The sequence below is a fragment of the Coregonus clupeaformis genome, chromosome 33 (assembly GCF_020615455.1).
Source record: "Coregonus clupeaformis isolate EN_2021a chromosome 33, ASM2061545v1, whole genome shotgun sequence".
NCBI lineage: Eukaryota > Metazoa > Chordata > Actinopteri > Salmoniformes > Salmonidae > Coregonus > Coregonus clupeaformis.
This window is the reverse complement of record NC_059224.1, coordinates 20,002,701-20,023,209: the sequence shown is the minus strand read 5'-3', so window position 1 is coordinate 20,023,209 and position 20,509 is coordinate 20,002,701. Positions and strand designations below refer to the sequence as shown.

At 47.7% G+C, this 20,509-nt stretch overlaps 1 protein-coding gene across 1 annotated transcript in view; it reads left to right on the top strand.

Moving 5' to 3' along the window:
* Nucleotides 1-20,509, top strand: part of LOC121548768 (methyltransferase-like protein 24) — a 78,648-nt gene that overhangs the window by 10,005 nt on the left and 48,134 nt on the right. Inside the window, exons 2-3 of the mRNA XM_041860315.2 lie at nt 10,161-10,259; nt 19,682-19,827. Of these exons, the coding sequence (XP_041716249.1) occupies nt 10,161-10,259; nt 19,682-19,827 (245 nt within the window). The remainder of the gene's footprint in view (nt 1-10,160; nt 10,260-19,681; nt 19,828-20,509) is intronic.

Genomic DNA, 20,509 nt, shown 5'->3' with positions numbered 1-20,509 from the left:
TGGAGTATTTGTCCATAGGACCACTTTAAGTCGTACACTCCACAGAGCTGGGCTTTATGGGAGAGTGGCCAGAAAAAAGCCATTGCTTGAAGAAAAAAATAAGCAAACACGTTTGGTGTTCGCCAAAAGGCATGTGGGAGACTCCCCAAACATATGGAAGAAGGTACTCTGGTCAGATGAGACTAAAATTGAGCTTTTTGGCCATCAAGGAAAATGTCTGGCGCAAACCCAACACCTCTCATCACCCCGAGAACACCATCCCCACAGTGAAGCATGGTGGTGGCAGCATCATGCTGTGGGGATGTTTTTCATCGGCAGGGACTGGGAAACTGGTAAGAATTGAAGGAATGATGGATGGCGCTAAATACAGAGAAATTATTGAGGAAAAACTGTTTCAGTCTTCCAGAGATTTGAGACTGGGACGGAGGTTCACCTTCCAGCAGAACAATGACCCTAAGCATACTGCTAAAGCAACACTCGAGTGGTTTAAGGGGAAACATTTAAATATATTGGAATGGCCTAGTCAAAGCCCAGACCTCAATCCAATTGAGAATCTGTGGTATGACCTAAAGATTGCTGTACACAAGCGGAACCCATCCAACTTGAAGGAGCTGGATCAGTTTTGCCTTGAAGAATGGGCAAAAATCCCAGTGGCTAGATGTGCCAAGCTTATAGAGACATACCCCAAGAGACTTGCAGCTGTAATTGCTGCAAAAGGTGGCTCTACAAAGTATTGACTTTGGGGGGGTGAATAGTTATGCACGCTCAACTTTTCTGTTTTTTTGTCTTATTTCTTGTTTGTTTCACAATAAAAAATATTTTACATCTTCAAAGTGGTAGGCATGTTGTGTAAATCAAATGATACAAACCCCCCAAAAAATCCATTTTAATTCCAGGTTGTAAGGCAACAAAATAGGAAAAATGCCAAGGGAGGTGAATACTTTCGAAAGCCACTGTACACACACACACACTGAACGGAATATGGCATCAATTCAGTCCCAGAACACTTCAACGGCTCTTATTGACTAATGACATAGATTTGCTGGTACATAACGCATGCACATAACACACTAAAATACACACTCTAAACTCTCAGAGTCTCTCTCACACACTCAAACAAGGAAACACTGTCACCCTAGGTGAAACGAGGCCTGCTGTCTATTGACAAGCAAAAGGGGAATAAATAATCATTTGACTCTGGAAAGGGAATTCTGAAGTTCCTAGGCAACAGCTGCCACATTTAGGAGAGATTTGATAATGATATGCACCATAACCACTCTCTCCCCTCCTGTGACAGGAGAGCACAACACATACTCACTAAAGGGTGTGTGTGTGTGTGTGTGTGTGTGTGCGTGCGTGCGTGCGTGCGTGCGTGCGTGTGTGTGTGTGTGTGTGTGTGTGTGTGTGTGTGTGTGTGTGTGTGTGTGTGTGTGTGTGTGTGTGTGTGTGTGTGTGTGTGTGTGTGTGTGTGTGTGTGTGTGTGTGTGCGTGCGTGTGTGTGTGTGTGTGTCATGGTCACCTTGTAGCCAATGAATGATCTTTACCTCTTATAGGGAGAAGAGAGAGAGAGAGAGAGAGAGAGAGAGAGAGAGAGAGAGAGAGAGATTCACACACACCAGTCTTTCAAAGGCGGGCTGAGGGGTGTAGGTCTCTGGGTGTGTGTTACGAAGGTAGGCAGGGGATTCTGGAGCGGTCAACCCCCTCATTACATCTTACAGATAACACATTAATCGATAAATAACAGCCCATGTAATGTAGGCCTACATATCAGCATATGCTGGAGCTAAAAACAAACTACTGTAAAAGGCATGAGCAAAGAAAATCTTGTTACAGTAAGGTGATAACACAACCAACCATGATAAGATGATACATAGACAAGAGATCAAAGAGCTCTGTGTAAAAGCTGTAATGGAAACGTGTGTTCTTTTTAAGAAGGGGAAAAAGCTTTTTATGTGGTAAAGTACTTTTTGTGCTGTAGAGGCTTTTAGAATGTATGTCCTCATCAACAGGAGTACTTCTGGATTCAGTCGTTGTTATGGCAGCTTGTTTTGATCCCCCTCTGTCTAAAGGAGGTTTTCCTACCTGCTTTTTTCTCTCCCTCTTCCAATATTCACTTTTAGAGAGAGAGAGAGAGAGAGAGAGGGGGTTGGGCCAAATGCTTTCATACAGCTATCCACAGCAATGATGCTGTAGAAGTCCACTTCTTTACTCAGGAAGCACCAGTCAAGCTAAACTCTTTAGAATCAGTATCAATCGCCTCTCAGTCATTTTTGTTACGATTGTGTCTCGTATTCATTGCATGGCAAGCTAGTGGAACAGAACACAGCAGTGTAGCATTTGGGGCACAAAAGGGGGGTTCCCTTATTTTGTTATTTTAGGGGAACCTAAATGAGAAGCACATGTGAAAACATGACTAGGACCAGTGACTGCTTCATAAGGAACAACAGAGTTTTATTAAAAGCCAGAACAAACACTGTTCTCAGAGCAGCTTTATTGTAGGTCTAGATGGATAGAATGCCATGTTACTGCCATGAAAAAACTGCTCAACAATGAAATTATCACATTGTTATGATGTTGTTGAGAAACATAGGCTGTAATCCCCCCAATCTCGCTCTCCCATCTCCACTTTACACTAAACACATTCTGAAGAATCCTTTTAGTCCTTTGAAGAATCCCCCCGCCCCCATATACACAGCTACATAGTAAATGTGGCCCAGATGTTACTTAGTGAGAGTACAGTATGTTTTTACCTTTAAATCCCCTCTGCAGAGAAATCCCCTCCCATCCACCACTCCTACAGACCCTCCATTATCCCCCTTCTCCCTCCTTACAGATTCCCTCCCTCCCTCTCTCCTTCCCCCTGTCCCTGCCATACAGACTCACTCCCTCTTTCCTTTCCTCTCTCCCTCCCTCTATCCCCTTCTCCCGTTCCCTCTCTCCCTCTCTCCCTCTGTCACTTTTCCTTTAAAACCGAGCTTAATCCCAGTCAGATTATGGCCTTTATTAAAAGGACTAGCGTAATCCTCCCACTTTAATTTGGTTATATTCTCCCTATACACTGAGCTATACACCAGCTCTGAGCTGGGATTGTTGAGACGAGACCAGCCATACCTAAATTAAACCTCAGGGCTGTTATACATGGATTAAGTGTGGCTGGCATATTAATACTTCATGTGGTTGGCATATTACTGTATAAATTAGCCTACCATTGTCTTACCATTATGAGCAGAACAATTCACCTCAATCCATTTCGATTTATGAATCCATATTGGTTTTGATTATATCTATGGAATTCCATTTTCTATGGGCTTGCCTGGGTGGGTCTACAATAAGCACCCCTTTGGCTCCATCTTGCTCTAATCTTATAATAGCCTTAACCCCTTGACCTCCAAGGACCTAACCTAAAGCCATGCTACCAGGACTAGATCCCCATTGAGGGCAGAACTCTTTTTGGTTCCAGGTAGAACCCTTTTTGTTTCTAGGTAGAACTCTTTTGGGTTCCATGTAGAAAGGGTTCTACCTGGAACCAAAAAGTGTTCTCCTATGGGGATAGCCAAAGAACCCTTTTAGGTTCTAGATTGTACTTTTTTTCTAAGAGTTTAGTCTGGAAGTCCACACAGCCTAACAGCGTAACTCAACAAGCAAGCTTGCCGTTGCCACCCAAATGTGTGATGGAATAGCTGCCGCAACAGTAATAATCATATTCATAGCTATAATCACTTCCTCAAACAGCGTGATAAAGAAAAGAGGGGCAAGGGAGGGGGAGAGAGTGATATAGATAGAGATGGATGATCTCCTGCTGTGTGTGAGATTGCCCCGGAGCGCTAAGCTAGGCTAACTACTGTACTGAACAACAACGGGCTGGGGCGTGTTTATAATAATATATTTCCTGAATGAGATTTCAACAGCAGCAGGCACTCCAAACTCATTTAAACCAAATGTTTTGTCGAAAAGAGACACCCGGTGAGTTGATGTTTTAACAGGTGGATGGAGGCACCCAAAACGGCAATCCAAAACCTCCCCCGTACTAATCCAATTTGCACAAGCCGTATATGTGTTTTCACCCACTAAACAAGTCCGTTATAGAGCACAGAGGGTGGAGTGAGGACTTGTTTATTCAACCTGTTCTGTTGAAGATGCCAGACAGTGTAACAGCAGGTACCAGACTAGCAGAACTGGACCATGTCCAGCAGACAGACAGAATAGACTTGGCATCTCAGTGCCTGTATGTATCATGGTGTCCAGATGCACAGCTATGCAGACAGTTCACCTGTAGCATTTACTTAAACTGTACAGCAGACACAGGCCTTCTGATTTCTGCTGAATTCAACGTTTTGATTTACATTTGATTGAGTTGTCAACTAACGTGAATTCAAAATGAAATCAAGAAGAAATGTAACCATCTCATTGGATTTAGGGTCAAATGTGGATTACACAAATTACCGAAAATTACTTTTTTGCAAATCCAATCAGTTTTCCACATTCCTTCAACATCATCACATTGAGTTTTTTTTTCTTCATATGATGTGGAAGTGATATGATGCCCAGTGGGACTTCACATTTCCAAAACTTGTAACTAAGTTAACTTATCAGATATGTATAAACTTCTCCTTCTCTCTCATTCCCACTCTTCATGTTTCTAAATTATTGTTCCTCCACTCTCTACCTCCTCCTCACTCTCTAGCGTGGAAGTATTCACTGGTTGGGCCTGGTGTGTCTGTCTTCTCCTGTTTCATCCACCCCTCCACCCCTCCACCCCTCCACCCCTCCATCCCACCCCCCCTCTACCCGTCTACCCCTCTACCCCTTCACCCATCTACCCACCACCCCTCTACCCCACCCCCCTCTACCCCTTCACCCCTCTACCCCTCTATCAATTCCAGGGATTATTTATGGTTGGCCCCTCTGTCTCTGCTCAAGTGCTCACACCTCCTCTGAAGGGCAGAACCTTTCCTCTACTCTCCATGACTCACCAATTGTAAACCTGCCAAGCTAAAGCCAACCTTGAACTAACATGACTGTTGAAGTCTTACACCACGTTACCCAACATGCTGGCCCAGAACTACTTCCCTGTGGAGAAACTGAGTGCCCAAACATTTCTTCATTACAGCGTGAATAGAAATCTCTGAGTAGTATAGTCTGACTGTCTTCATTTTTCTTCCTGCAAGCTATGCCTCAGTAGTGGGTCTGGGAAAGAGCTGATAGATAGGGATTAAGGACTGAGAGCAGAGAGAGAGAGAGAGAGAGAGAGCAGATGATACCCTGCCTCAGTCTGATTAACTGTGGTGTCCTGGAGGTGTTGATGGCTAGTTGCTGCTCCACTGATCAGACGATCTAACAGTAATCCTATCACCTCACAGCAGTCACACACACACACACACACAAACACACACACACACACACACACACAAGCCTGCAGGCAGAAACAAGTTGAGAACGTCAAGCATGGGTAACATCACATTGAAGCCAGGCTCTGATTCTGTGACCAAGTGTGTCTATTTCGTCTTATTTTTACAGGAGCCACCTTTTGAAGTGGCTGTAGGTACACATATCAACGGAATTGCTCTGTCTCTCTGTGTCTGTCAGGGGTATTCTCATCTGTTGACTCATAATTCGCCCCTCCCTGATCCCCAGTTAAATACCCAACACAAATATTTCCCTGTTAATCTGTGGTTGTGTCAGGGCATGATCCAAACTGATGTATGGGCCACGACAGGTGGCTTTCACAGGGGCTACAGGCTGATGGAGGGGTTACAGGCTGAGGGAGGAGCTATAGGCTGAGGTAGAGGCTATAGGCTGAGGGAGGGGCTATAGGCTGAGGGAGGGGCTATAGGCTGAGGGAGGGGCTATAGGCTGAGGGAGGGGCTATATGCTGAGGGAGGGGCTATAAGCTGAGGGAGGGGCTACATGCTGAGGGAGGGGCTATAGGCTGAGGGAGGGGCTATAAACTGAGGGAGGGGCTATAAGCTGAGGGAGGGGCTATAGGCTGAGGAAGGCGGCTCAGAGGCACAAGGGTCCAGGGCTCCTTGTAGTCTATATGGTATTTCAAGGATGTAGAAAACAAGTTCCATGTTTCAGGGATGTAGAAAAGATTAAAACATACAGTACCAGTCAAAGGTTTGGACACACCTATTCATTCAAGGTTTTTTAAAACTATTTTTACTATTTTCTACATTGTAGAATAATAGTGAAGACATCAAAACTATGAAATAACACATCTCGCTTAACCCGGAAGCTAGCCGCACCAATGTGTCGGAGTAAACACTGTACAACTGGCGACCGTTTCAGCATGCATGCGCCCGGACCGCCACAGGAGTCGCTAGAGTGCGATGGGACAAGGACATCCCGGCTGGCCAAACCCTCCCCTAACCCGGACGACGCTGGGCCAATTGTGCATCGCCTCATGGGTCTCCCGGTCGTGGTCAGCTGCGACGCAGCCCGGGATCGAACCCGGATCTGTAGTGACACCTCAAGCACTGCAGTGTCTTAGACCTCTGCGCCACTCGGGAGTCCCCTCACATCTACATCTAAATCAAAACTATGAAATAACACATATGGAATCATGTAGTAACCAAAAAAGTGTTCAAAAAATCTAAATATATATTTTATTTTAGATTCTTCAAAGTTGCCACCCTTTGCGTTGATGACAGCTGTGCACACTCTTGGCATTCTCTCAACCAGCTTCACCTGGAATGCTTTTCCAACAGTCTTGAAGGAGTTCCTACATATGCTGAGAACTTGTTGGCTGTTTTTCCTTCACTCTGAGGTCCAACACATCCCAAACCATCTCAATTGGTTAGAGGTCGGGTGATTGTGATGCCAAGAGTGTGCAAAGTTGTCATCAAGGCAATAGGTGGCTACTTTGGAGAATCTCAAATATAAAATATATTTTGATTTGTTTAACACTTTTTTGGTTACTACATGATTCCATATGTGTTATTTCCTTAGTTTTGATGTCTTCACTATTATTCTATAATGTAGAAAATAGTAAAAAGAAAGAAAAACCCTGGAATGAGTAGGTGTGTCCAAACTTTTGACTGGTACTGTAGATGTGAGGGGACTCCCGAGTGGCGCAGAGGTCTAAGACACTGCAGTGCTTGAGGTGTCACTACAGATCCGGGTTCGATCCCGGGCTGCGTCGCAGCTGACCACGACCGGGAGACCCATGAGGCGATGCACAATTGGCCCAGCGTCGTCCGGGTTAGGGGAGGGTTTGGCCAGCCGGGATGTCCTTGTCCCATCGCACTCTAGCGACTCCTGTGGCGGTCCGGGCGCATGCATGCTGACACGGTCGCCAGTTGTACAGTGTTTACTCCGACACATTGGTGCGGCTAGCTTCCGGGTTAAGCGAGCAGTGCGTCAAGAAGCAGTGCGGCTTGGCAGGGTCGTGTTTCGGAGGACACACTCGACCTTCACCTCTCCCGAGTCCGTATGGGAGTTTCAGCAATGGGACAAAAATGTAACTACCAAATGGATATCATGAAATTGGGGAGAAATCAAACCTAGATGTGAGCCCGGCAGTCCTGGAAGTCCATGGTATATGAGGTCTCCATATGAAGGAGCTACAGTATAGTATAACCTGGTCCCAGATCTCTGTGTTGATGTATAGAGTAGCCTGGTCCGAGATCTCTGTGTTGATGTATAGAGTAGCCTTGTCCCAGATCTCTGTGTTGATGTATAGAGTAGCCTTGTCCCAGATCTCTGTGTTGATGTATAGAGTAGCCTTGTCCCAGATCTCTGTGTTGATGTATAGAGTAGCCTTGTCCCAGATCTCTGTGTTGATGTATAGAGTAGCCTTGTCCCAGATCTCTGTGTTGATGTATAGAGTAGCCTTGTCCCAGATCTCTGTGTTGATGTATAGAGTAGCCTGGTCCGAGATCTCTGTGCTGTTTTGCCCCATGGTAATTGTCATACCTTCGAATGGTAGGACTAGTAGTAGGAATGGCAGAGCTAAAAGGCTTGCATGCTAAAAGTTCATAGCACCATACCCTCCCAGCCCAGCATCACAAGTGAGGGATTTTCAGTAGAAAAGCTGAGGGGGTGAAGGCAATATGGTTTGACAGAGGTGAGAGCAGCTGCAATCTCCTGTGAGCCACTGTAACCCCCATCCCTCTCTTCTTCTTTCTATCTCTCCCTCTTTCTCAATCTTCTTCTCCCCCTCTCTCTTCCTCCATCCCTCTCTCCCTCTCTCCCTCTCTCTAACTCCCTCCCACTCTCCCTCTCGCTACCTCTCTCATTCTCTCCCTCTACCTCTCCTCCCCCCTCTCTCTACCCCCTACCCTCCCCTCCTTCCTCCCTCTCTACCTCCCTCTCTCCCATCACTCTCCCCCCCTCCTCTCCCTCCTCCTTCTCTCCCTCTCTCCCTCTCTACCTCTTCTACTCCTGTTCTGACTAATTGCCCAATTATGTTTTGTGTGTCTTTTCTCCCCTCCGAGCTCTGCTTAATGAAACACTATCACACAGTCAGGGACAGAGGAGCAGAAAAAAAGAGAAACAGATATGAAAAACATAGAAATTAAATCTGGTGGTGAAGGAACGGCGACCACACCAATAATATCTGCTGGCCCGCAAGGCATTATTTATGATCACACATCATTACTGCAATCATTTCAATCTGAGAGAGAGTGAGAGAGAGGGATGGGGGAGGGGAGATGAGGGCGAGAAGGGGGAAGGGTGAGGGTTGAGGCATAACAGAAATTCTGATGGTTTGACAGAGGAAATCGATGATCAGTTGAATTACTAACGGAGAAGACCAGCAGGGGTTAAACCTCTATACTCAACAGGAGCCTGTCGACACAATTGGCTAGGCTAAGTTAAGCTAGCAGCAGGAATAACTAAGATGGCCTGTCATAGAGAAAGCTGTTGCTGAGCTGAGACAAATGAAAATGTCAGAGAGGTGAGTTATAGACAACCTCTTGGTCTAGGTTGACAGGAGAAACGACAGAAAACATTTCATTCTCATTCCCCATTACAAATGTACAGCACTACTGTGAAGGATTGGATTCCAGCCTAGGCTAGGCCCATATGAGGGGTAGAGCAAGGGAAACAGAAAGAGAGACAGACATGGAGAGAGAAAAAAGGAAACAGAAAGGGTTAGAGACAGAGCAAGAGAGACCAAGTGAGAGAGAGAATGCATATGGACTGGAGAGAGAAGAGAACAACACCGAACTGCATACGTTGTTCCTAAACACTCCACTGACATCATTGAGAGGTTCTGCACAGACTGTCTGGCCTAAGCAGTGAGCCTAACCCAAATGGCACCATATTCCCTTAATAGTGCACTACTTTTGACCAAGGCCCATAAGGTTCTGGTCAAAGTAGTGCACTATATAGGGTATAGGGTGGCATTTGGGACTTATCCATAGTCCTGTAGTCCAGCTGAGCCTGAGAGGGGAGAACATCAACACCACCATGTATTACTGTGGGACAAACAACAGTACACTGTGCATAGTTACCACACATGACAACACATACACACTCTAACATTGTCCACATGAAAACACAGGAAGGGAACACAGACAATTGACAACAACATGATCCAGTTATCATCAGCCTATCATTATAGTTAAATAACACAGCATTAGCAGTCATTAACATTGGTCACAGTGTTTGACCCATGCAACTACAGTGCAAACACAACCACACTATGGGATGCACTTCTCCAGTTGTCCAGTTGGCTAATGTGGGGACTGATTGCTCTCTCTCTCTCTCTCTCTCTCTCTCTCTCTCTCTCTCTCTCTCTCTCTCTCTCTCTCTCTCTCTCTCTCTCTCTCTCTCTCTCTCTCTCTCTCTCTCTGGTCTCTCTCTCTTTCTCTCTCTCATCTGCTCTAATCACACAGACAAATTCCTGTGATGATAAATGAGGTCATTGAGCCTGGGCCTGTATAGCAGCCAGGAACATTAGGAATGTTACACAGAAGCATTCCTCATGTAGGGGTATGTATTGGGACAGTGCACTGGAACAGCAGCTATAGGGAGGCCTGTGAGACTGCAATGGTTGTCATTCTTAGGATTTCAAACTGATAGTAACACTGTTGTTGATTGGCCGTCTCCCTGGTCCACTGATGCTGATTGGCTGTCTCCTTTTCCACTGTGTTGTTGATTGGCCAACTCCCTGGTCCACTGATGCTGATTGGCTGTGTCCCTGTTCCTTCTCTCAGTCTGCCAGGTGGCACATAGTGCTGGAGCCGTGGGCCAGTGACAGCCACTCCCTGGAGGAGGAAGCACGGAGGTTCCTCAGCTACATCACTACACCACAGGTGGGTCACACTCATTCAAGGGCTGCGTCTCAAATGGCACCCTGTTCCCTAAATAGTGCTCTACTTTTGACCAGGGCTCTAGTCAAGTATTGCACTATATAGGGAACAGTGTGCCATTTGGGACTCACACAATGTTATACACATATCTGTACAATATTCAGACATACACAGATACATGCAGTGTACATTTAAACATATAATACAAATGCAGTGAATGAATATTGTAGATACTGTATGTAGATCTAGATTATAAAACCAGCTGGAGTGGCTTGAGTCTGGTTATAGAACATTGCACTATCTGTCTAGAATTGAGGAGGGAGACCAAAGTGACTACAGTAAATATTCACTATAGTGCACTACTTAGTGATGCACTGTGTAGGGAATACGGTGCCATTTGGGATACAGATGGTTATTGAAATTAGCTGCTGCTGTGGAGTATGACTGGAACTAAAGCTTCTATAGATGACTCAGTATAGTACTTTGTCCTCCCAGTCAGTGTTACATAAAGGCCTAACTGGTAAATAAACAGAGAATAACCAACTCTAACTGTAAACAAAGCACCCTTTTCACATTATGCTCATTGAAAGAGATTTTTTCTCGCTTGACAGCTCACACATGCGTCATTACTCTAATGATTACCATAGAGATGGCATTCTGATTCGTCTGATTCATCTCGTTCCTACTAAATCAATAAGATGATCTTGCCTTGTTAGTTTGTCTGTGCCATAGGAAATAACAATCAATCGATTGATACGTTGTTGTGTTGTGTGAGGATGAATATTGCGAGGCAGAGACAATCTCGGCTTTTAATGCCCTTGTGTCTTACAGCCAACACAATACTAAATAAACCTCAAATGCAATGTGTGATGGAGGCTTCAGCATCAATTAAGTTGTTTAAATAGTCAAGTAAGTCTGATCCTTGCTAACAAGCCAAGCATTTTCTGATAATGAAGGCAATGCATTGTTCCTCTGTAATCAAATTAAGTTAAGAAACATCAGCAACGTCTTATCTTGTCTTTCATATACTGTGAGCCTACAGTCCTGCTAATAATAAAGCACCTACTTTATATCTAGCATGGCAGACATGCTGCTCATAATGAATAAGCCTTTGGGGGATGTGTGTGTGTGTGTGTGTGTGTGTGTGTGTGTGTGTGTGTGTGTGTGTGGGTGCAGTACGTGAAGGTGGGTTGTTGGGGGTGAGTCATCCATCATCTACACTAACAGGCGGAGAGGGAGTTGCCATGGCGATTACAGCGTACCTCAGCAGTAATTCTGACTGACGTCATGGTTGGCAGAACTCAGCCTCTGAGAGAGGCACACTGCACTGGGATTGTGCAATCAATAGCATTACACACACATACATACTGTATATACACACACAAACACTGAGAGTACAAAACATTAGGAACACCTGCTCTTTCCATGACATGACCAGGTGAATCTAGGTGAAAGCCATGATCCCTTATTGATGTCACTTGTTAAATCCATTTCAATCAGTGTAGATGAAGGGGAGGAAACAGGTTAAAGAAAGATTTTTAAACCTTGAGACAATTGAGATATGGATTGTGTATGTGTGCCATTGTAACGATCCCGGCAGTCTGAGTCGGGTCCTGTCTGTGTACTAGTTTTTCTGCTCGTGATCTCCAGTTTCCCGAGGGTTCTGGAACGCTCCCTGCCTGGTTGCCGGGCAACGTTGCTAGGCGGGAGCTCTCTTGATTTCCGCACCTGCATCCCATCAGCAATCTGCACACCTGGTCCTGATCATCACCCTTCTTAGGCTCTGGCCTAACATCCATTCCCTGCCGGATCGTTAGCCATGAACAGTATGTTTATCAGCGGATCAGTCTTAGAGCTTAGAGCATTAGTTTTGTTGTTTTGCACCTTGTTTGCTTGTTGTATGCTTACCTCCGTTTTGTTCTCCCTGCAGTCACTCGTCCGGAACCTTCACCCAACCTCTGCCTGATGGTCGGCGGCTGCCGAGCCATCATTGGACCAACTACTGCACCCTCAACAACTCATCCACGCCGCCCGCTCTGTTCCCTGGATTATTCAGCAGCACTCGTGGATCAGTTAAATAAACACTCACCTTTGACACCACTTACCTTGTCCTGGTCTGCTTCTGGGTTCTGGCTTAGTAAACCGTGACAGAACGATCCGGCCAGTAATGAACCCAGCGGACCTGGACTCTGTTCGCCATGCCATTACCCATCAGGAGAAGATGTTGGGCCATCATAGCACGGTACTACAGGAGATCGCGTTGTCAGTTCGGAACCTTTCTACCGGTCTGACGGAGGTCCAGAACCAGCGCAAGTTTCCGGTGGAGGATCCACTACCGGTTTCACCCATCTCGCCTGCCGCTTCTGGAGCTGTGTCCTTCCGTGAGCCCAAGGTTCCGACGCCGGATAAATATGAGGGGGAGCTGGGAAGATGCCGTTCCTTCCTTATGCAGTGTGGATTAGTGTTCGATCTACAGCCCTACTCTTATGCCACAGACAAAGCTAGGATAGCCTTTGTGATTGAGTTGCTGCGTGGTCGAGCGCTGGAGTGGGCTTCAGCCGTTTGGGAACGACAGGATCCCTGCATGGCTTCATACCAGGGGTTCACGGCCGAGATGAGGAAGCTCTTCGACCATTCCGTCCGAGGGAGGGACGCAGCTAGGCGCCTGTTTTCGCTCGCCAAGGAACTCGCAGCGTGGCCGACTTCGTGATCGAGTTCAAGACGTTGGCTGTGGAGAGTGGGTGGAATGAGGAGTCTCTGCAAGCGGCCTTTTACCAGGGTCTGTCGGAGCAGCTCAAGGATGAGTTGATCTCCTATCCGGAGCCTAGTGACCTGGACAGCTTGGTAGCCTTGTCTATTCGGGTGGATAATCGAGTCCGAGAGCGAAGGAGGGAGAAGCAATGGGTCCCGTCCAACCGATCAGCTTCTCAGGTTCCAGTCGGGTCGGGATTGGACCAGAATACGTCGATCATCGTCCACCACACAGGATTAGTGGAGAGGTCCTGTCTCCCGATTCTGAACCCATGCAAGTGGGGGCGGCACGGGTTAACCAAGGAGGAGCGCCAACACAGACGTAGGACTAACTGTTGCCTCTACTGTGGTGGTTCGGGACATTACCTCGCCACTGGTTCCCGGCGGTCGTCAAACTGCGCGGCTCGCTAAAGTTGGGAGGACTTTTAGCGAGCCAGTTTCGACCTCTCAATACCTCTGTCAGACCCCGTTTCCCGGCTACCCTTATGAACAGGAATCAGAGCTTAGCGATTAACGCTTTCTCGATTCAGGTGCCGATGGAAGCTTTCTTGATGCCGAGTTGGTGGAACAGCTGGGGCTTTCAAGGAGCAATTGCCGGAAGCCATTGAAGCTACCACTCTGGACGGCAGTAGTCTGGCACGTATCACGATGAGGACTGAACCGGTTAAGATGCTGTTGTCGGGGAATCATTCTGAGATGATTTCATTCTTCATTCTGCCGTCTTCCCATGTTCCTCTGGTCCTTGGATACCCCTGGCTGAAGGAACACAATCCCACGTTCGATTGGGTGACGGGCAAGGTAACGAGTTGGAGCCTTGATTGTCATGCTAACTGTCTCAAGACTGCCTGTCCCCATTCGGTTCCCAGTCAGGTGATTGAGGCTAAAACCCCCAGATTTGTCCCTGGTTCCCGAGACATATCACGATTTGGGGGAAGTGTTCAGTAAGCAGAAGGCTCTGTCACTCCCTCCCCACCGACCATATGATTGTGCCATCAACCTGTTCCCTGGAGCTGTCTACCCCAAGGGAAGGTTATACAGTATCTCCCGACCTGAACGTGAGGCTTTGGAGACCTACATCAAGGAGTCCCTAGCTGCTGGTCTCGTTCGTCCCTCGTCATCACCCCCTGGGGGCAGGATTCTTCTTTGTGGGTAAGAAGGATGGCTCTCTTCGACCGTGTATTGATTATCGGGGGTTGAATGACATCACGGTCAAGAACAAGTATCCCCTGCCCTTGATGAGTTCTGCCTTCGACTCCTTACAGGGTGCTACGGTGTTCACCAAGCTAGACCTACGCAATGCGTATCACATGGTCCGGATCAGAGAGGGGGACGAGTGGTTGACGGGTTTCAATACACCGATGGGTCACTTCGAGTATCAGGTGATGCCGTTTGGACTGACCAATGCTCCAGCGGTATTCCAGAGTATGGTGAACGACGTCCTGAGAGATATGATCGGTCTCTTTGTGTTTGTTTACCTGGATGACATTCTGATCTTCTCGAAGGAACCTTCCGACCACGTCCAGCATGTCCGGCAGGTTCTGCAGCGATTGTTGGAGAATCGCCTGTTCGTGAAGGCCGAGAAGTGCGAGTTTCACGCCCACACGACATCCTTTCTCGGGTACATCATCTCCAGGGGAGAGATTAGGATGGACCAGGAGAAGGTTAGAGCGGTTCTGGAATGGGCCCAGCCCGGTACGAGATTGCAGCTCCAGAGATTTTTGGGGTTTGCGAATTTCTACCGCAGATTCATCCGGGATTACAGCCGTGTGGCCGCTCCGTTAACTGCCTTGACTTCCAGTATCAGGACCTTCAAGTGGAATCCGGAGGCGGATCGAGCGTTTCTGGATTTGAAGAGGCGATTCACCAACGCACCGATTCTCTCTCAACCGGACACGGCCCGTCAGTTCAGTCGTTGAAGTGGACGCGTCTGATGTGGGAGTTGGCGCCATCCTGTCGCAGCGATGCTCCACGGACAGTAAACTCCATCCCTGCGCCTACTACTCTCGTCGCCTTTCGCCTGCGGAGAGGAATTACGATGTGGGTAACCGGGAGCTTCTCGCGGTGAAACTTGCCTTGGAGGAGTGGCGCCACTGGTTGGAGGGGGCGGAGCAACCGTTTATTGTCTGGACTGACCACAAGAATCTTGCTTACGTGCAATCGGCTAGACGTCTCAACTCCCGTCAGGCCAGGTGGGCGTTGTTTTTCGGACGATTCAATTTTTCCCTGACGTTCCGACCTGGATCTAAGAACGGCAAAGCGGACGCCTTGTCCCGGATGTTCTCCAAGACGGAAGAGAGTGGGTCCAAGACCGAGACAATTCTCCCCGGAACTGCGTCGTGGGGAGCAGTTATGTGGAAGATTGAGGAGGAGGTGATGGCGGCCCTTCGGACGCAGCCCGGTCCCCGTAACGGTCCACCCGGTCGGTTGTTTGTGCCTGAGTCGGTTCGTCCTGCTGTCCTCAAATGGTCCCACGCCAGCAAGATGGCTTGTCACCCTGGCGTGGCTCGGACGATGGCGTTTCTTCGCAGAGCGTTTTTGGTGGCCTGCCATGGCCGAGGATACTCGGGGTTTTGTTGCTGCCTGTCCAGTGTGTGCGCAGAATAAGAGTACCAATCGGCCCAGCTCTGGACTACTTCACCCCCTTCCTATTCCCCGGCGACCATGGTCGCATCTGGCCCTGGACTTTGTCACTGGGTTGCCCGCTTCTGAGGGGAACACGGTCGTTCTGACTATCGTGGACAGATTCAGCAAGTTCGCCCACTTTGTGCCAATTGCCAAGCTTCCCTCTGCCTCGGAGACGTCCGAGATCCTGGTTAGGGAGGTTTTCAGGGTCCACGGTTTGCCCAGTGATATCGTTTCCGACCGTGGCCCTCAGTTTACCTCTGCTGTCTGGAAGTCCTTCTGTTTGGCCATTGGAGCTACAGTCAGTCTCACATCTGGTTTTCACCCCCAATCTAATGGTCAGGCGGAGAGAGCCAACCAGAAGATGGAATCCACGCTACGCTGCCTGGTCTCTTCCAACCCCACCTCCTGGGTCTCTCAGTTGCCTTGGGTTGAGTATGCCCACAATACTCTCCCTACATCTGCCACTGGGATGTCTCCCTTCCAGTGCCTGTATGGCTACCAACCTCCCTTGTTCCCTTCTCAGGAGAAGGAGCTCTCAGTGCCTTCTGTTCAGGCCCATATTCGTCGTTGCCACCGGACCTGGCATCGGGCCAGAAAGGCACTCCTTAGAGTTTCGGACCGGTATCAGCTCCAGGCGAATCGTCGCCGGATCCCCGCTCCCACCTATACCATCGGAGATAGGGTCTGGTTGGCCACACGGGATCTTCCTTTACGGACTGAGTCTAGGAAGTTGTTACCAGGTTCATTGGTCCGTTTGTGGTGGAGAAGGTGATCAATCCGGTGGCAGTTCGACTCAAACTACCGAGGACGCTCAGAGTCCATCCCACCTTTCATGTCTCCTGCCTCAAGCCTGTTTTTCCTCAGTCCTCTGTTGCCTCCTCCGCCTCCTCCTCCTTCTCCTCGGATGATCGGAGGTGGTCCTGCCTACACGGTGCGACGCATCATGGATTCCAGACGGCGGGGCCGGGGTTTCCAGTATCTCGTGGACTGGGAGGGGTATGGTCCTGAAGAGAGGAGTTGGATTCCGCGGCGACAGATCCTAGATGCTGACCTCATTCGTGACTTCTACCGCCTCCATCCTGGCGCTCCGGGAGTCCGCCCGGTGGCGTTCGTCGGAGGGGGTACTGTAACGATCCCGGCAGTCTGAGTCGGGTCCTGTCTGTGTACTAGTTTTTCTGCTCGTGATCTCCAGTTTCCCGAGGGTTCTGGAACGCTCCCTGCCTGGTTGCCGGGCAACGCGTTGCTAGGCGGGAGCTCTCTTGATTTCCGCACCTGCATCCCATCAGCAATCTGCACACCTGGTCCTGATCATCACCCTTCTTAGGCTCTGGCCTAACATCCATTCCCTGCCGGATCGTTAGCCATGAACAGTATGTTTATCAGCGGATCAGTCTTAGAGCTTAGAGCATTAGTTTTGTTGTTTTGCACCTTGTTTGCTTGTTGTATGCTTACCTCCGTTTTGTTCTCCCTGCAGTCACTCGTCCGGAACCTTCACCCAACCTCTGCCTGATGGTCGGCGGCTGCCGAGCCATCATTGGACCAACTACTGCACCCTCAACAACTCATCCACGCCGCCCGCTCTGTTCCCTGGATTATTCAGCAGCACTCGTGGATCAGTTAAATAAACACTCACCTTTGACACCACTTACCTTGTCCTGGTCTGCTTCTGGGTTCTGGCTTAGTAAACCGTGACAGCCATATAGAGGGTGAATGGGCAAGACAAAATATTTAAGTGCCTTTGAACGGGGTACGGTAGTAGGTGCCAGACGCACCGGTTTGAGTGTGTCAAGAACTGCAACGCTGCTGGGTTTTTCACGCTCTACAGTTTCCTGTGTGTATCAAGAATGGTCCACCACCCAAAAGACATCCAGCCAACTTGACACAACTGTGGGAAGCATTGGAGTCAACATGGACCAGCATCCCTGGGGAACGCTTTTGACACCTTGTAAAGTCCATGCCTCGACGAATTGAGACTGTTCTGAAGGATTTAGTATTAGGAAGGTGTGCCTAATGTTTTGTTCACTCAGTGTATATACACACACACACACACACACACACACACACACACACACACACACACACACACACACACATACAACAGTGGGAAGGGTGGAGAGTGTGACTGATAAATGTAACATACTGTAGTATTGCAGTGTATTCAAAATGACAACAAAGTGTCACAACCTCTGTACAGAGTAGATTCACAATATAGACGGAATACTGTTTCAATAAAATATTTGTTCAGATGAACAACAATGACGGGTCAATACTGTTCAATACCACACACTTTTAATGCTGGTTATGCAATTATGAACCGCTACAGCACATAACCAACTGTATTATGAACTTCAACATCAAAGCAAACATCTTCCAATACAACAGAATCATCGCTACCACAGCAATACATGGATGGATAAAGGGCTGTTTAAAATTCTATTCCATTCTGTATTTTTTGTTGTTGTTGGTTTTGTATTGACCTCCTGCCTTCCTTTTATGTCAAAATCTCTGTTAGGAGAGGCTAAGGGCATAGAGGTCCTATACATCTCTATGGATAAATGCTTGTCTTCTAAAGATTGAAGTAGTCGGAAACAAGACATTCCAAAGCCTTATTACATCACAAAGAGAAAGAACCCTCTTAAAGATTCTAGACTCCCTGCAGATAGGAAACATTTGTCCACTTTTTGTTAGTGGCATGGGAAAGAATGTAGAAATGTCAACAGACTTTGTAAACATTTTCAAAGGGCAGATGGAGCGGTTAATGAATGCTGTAAGAGACGAATAACAGACATGGATATGGGTCTAAAACAAGATCACTATGATACAATGCAGGAGAGATCAGAACACAGATATAATCATGGTTATAGTTGCTGTTATTAACAGGGTGGTTCAGTGAGGTTCAGAGAGAGAAGGATTAGTCACCGGTCTCTGCAGAGCAGTGGACTGGACAGTATCCCACACAGAGAGCCACACAGCCTAAGCTGCAGTCTGTTCGGAGAAAGACATTGTGATTACAACACATGATCAGTCTCAATCTCTGTCAATGTCCGCTGATCCAGTCAAGTTCAGACAGTCTCTGGAGGAGACAGAAGAAGATAAAGCAATCAGACAGCAAACAGTCATACATCCTGTCTGTTTCAACACCTCCCACACACACTCAGACATTCAGGACGCACACACACACACACACACACACACACACACACACACACACACACACACACACACACACACACACACACACACACTCACACTCACACTCACACTCACACTCACACTCACACACTCACACTCACACACACACACACACACACACATACACACACTCACACACACACATGCACACATGCACACACACAACATGCACACACACCCACACACAATTGAATTGTTGACTGGCACTAGCTGAAGCTGTCATTCACCTTGGGAAGCTTTCTCTTTCTCCTTTGTCAATGGAATCCTTGAGCATTAAGACAAGATTAAGGTGGCCTGTCGCTTGTTGTGAGATGGAGCATCATGTCAAGGATGGAGGACGCATTTGTTCACACTAAATCCAATCTTTTCTCCTTTACTGAAACCAAAAGGAAAAGAAGGTGAGGGGTAGAGGAGGAGAAATTGAGAGGGTGCTGCACGATGAAAAAGAAAAACATGTTGAACTATGAATAAGGCACCTGGTGAATGAATCTCAGAATGTGTGTACAGTATGTGGGTGTGTGTGGTGAATATGTAATGGGACAGGGGAAAGCATAACTATGGTATATGACATTGATGATTATAACGATTACGATAATGATAATGATGGTGATGATTATAACAATTATGATAATGATAAAGATGGTGATGATTATAAAGATTATGATAATGATAATGATGGTGAGGATTATAATGATTATGATAATGATAATGATGGTGATGATTATAAAGATTATGATAATGATAATGATGGTGATGATTATAAAGATTATGATAATGATAATGATGGTGAGGATTATAACGATGAAAATGATATCTTTGGGGACAGGTGTATTAATGACCCCTGCGTCTCCCTACAGGTGTTTTGTGCCCCCACTTCCCCAGAGGGCCCCGTGGTACAGGGAGTTCAGGAGGGGCCAGAGGGGCCCTGGGCAGTGTGTCTGGACAGCAGGTACAGCCTGGCACAACGGATACACATCCAACACTGCCGGGTCTACTCTCTGGGGTGAGTACACACACATACGCACACACGCAGGAACGCCACACACACACGCGAATGCACACACAAATGCACGCACACACACACCCACGCAGGCACGCACACACACACACACACAAATGTGCACACAGGCACACACCTCCGCGCGCACACACACACACACCACAGCACAGGCACAGACACGCACGCACACACAGAGGAAAAGCATGGCCCAACACATTCACATCATATCTCGAGTGAGTGTCAAGTAATCTGGAGGCTATATTGCAGGTTATAAAGGTACTTGAACTTCCAGGAGAGGCTGTGTCCCTGCTGTATGCCCAGGGCTGAGCTGGGCTGGCTGGGCTTGGCAGTGGTAGCATGGTGGAGTGGAGGGTTAAATAGATGAAACCCCTGGAGGGCCTATTAATGTTGGTGTTGAGAGACAGCACAGGTGTGCTGACAGCAGCAGGGTAGGCAGTAAGCAGGGTCTGGACACTAAAAGGGACGGTAAAGGACAGTAGAGGAGGGTAGAGGACGGTAGAGAATGATAGAGGACGGTAGCGGAGGGTAGAGGAGGGTAGAGGATGGTAGAGAATGATAGAGGACAGTAGCGGAGGGTAGAGGAGGGTAGAGGAGGGTAGAGGACGGTAGAAAATGATAGAGGACGGTAGCGGAGGATAGAGGAGGGTAGAGGATGGTAGAGAAT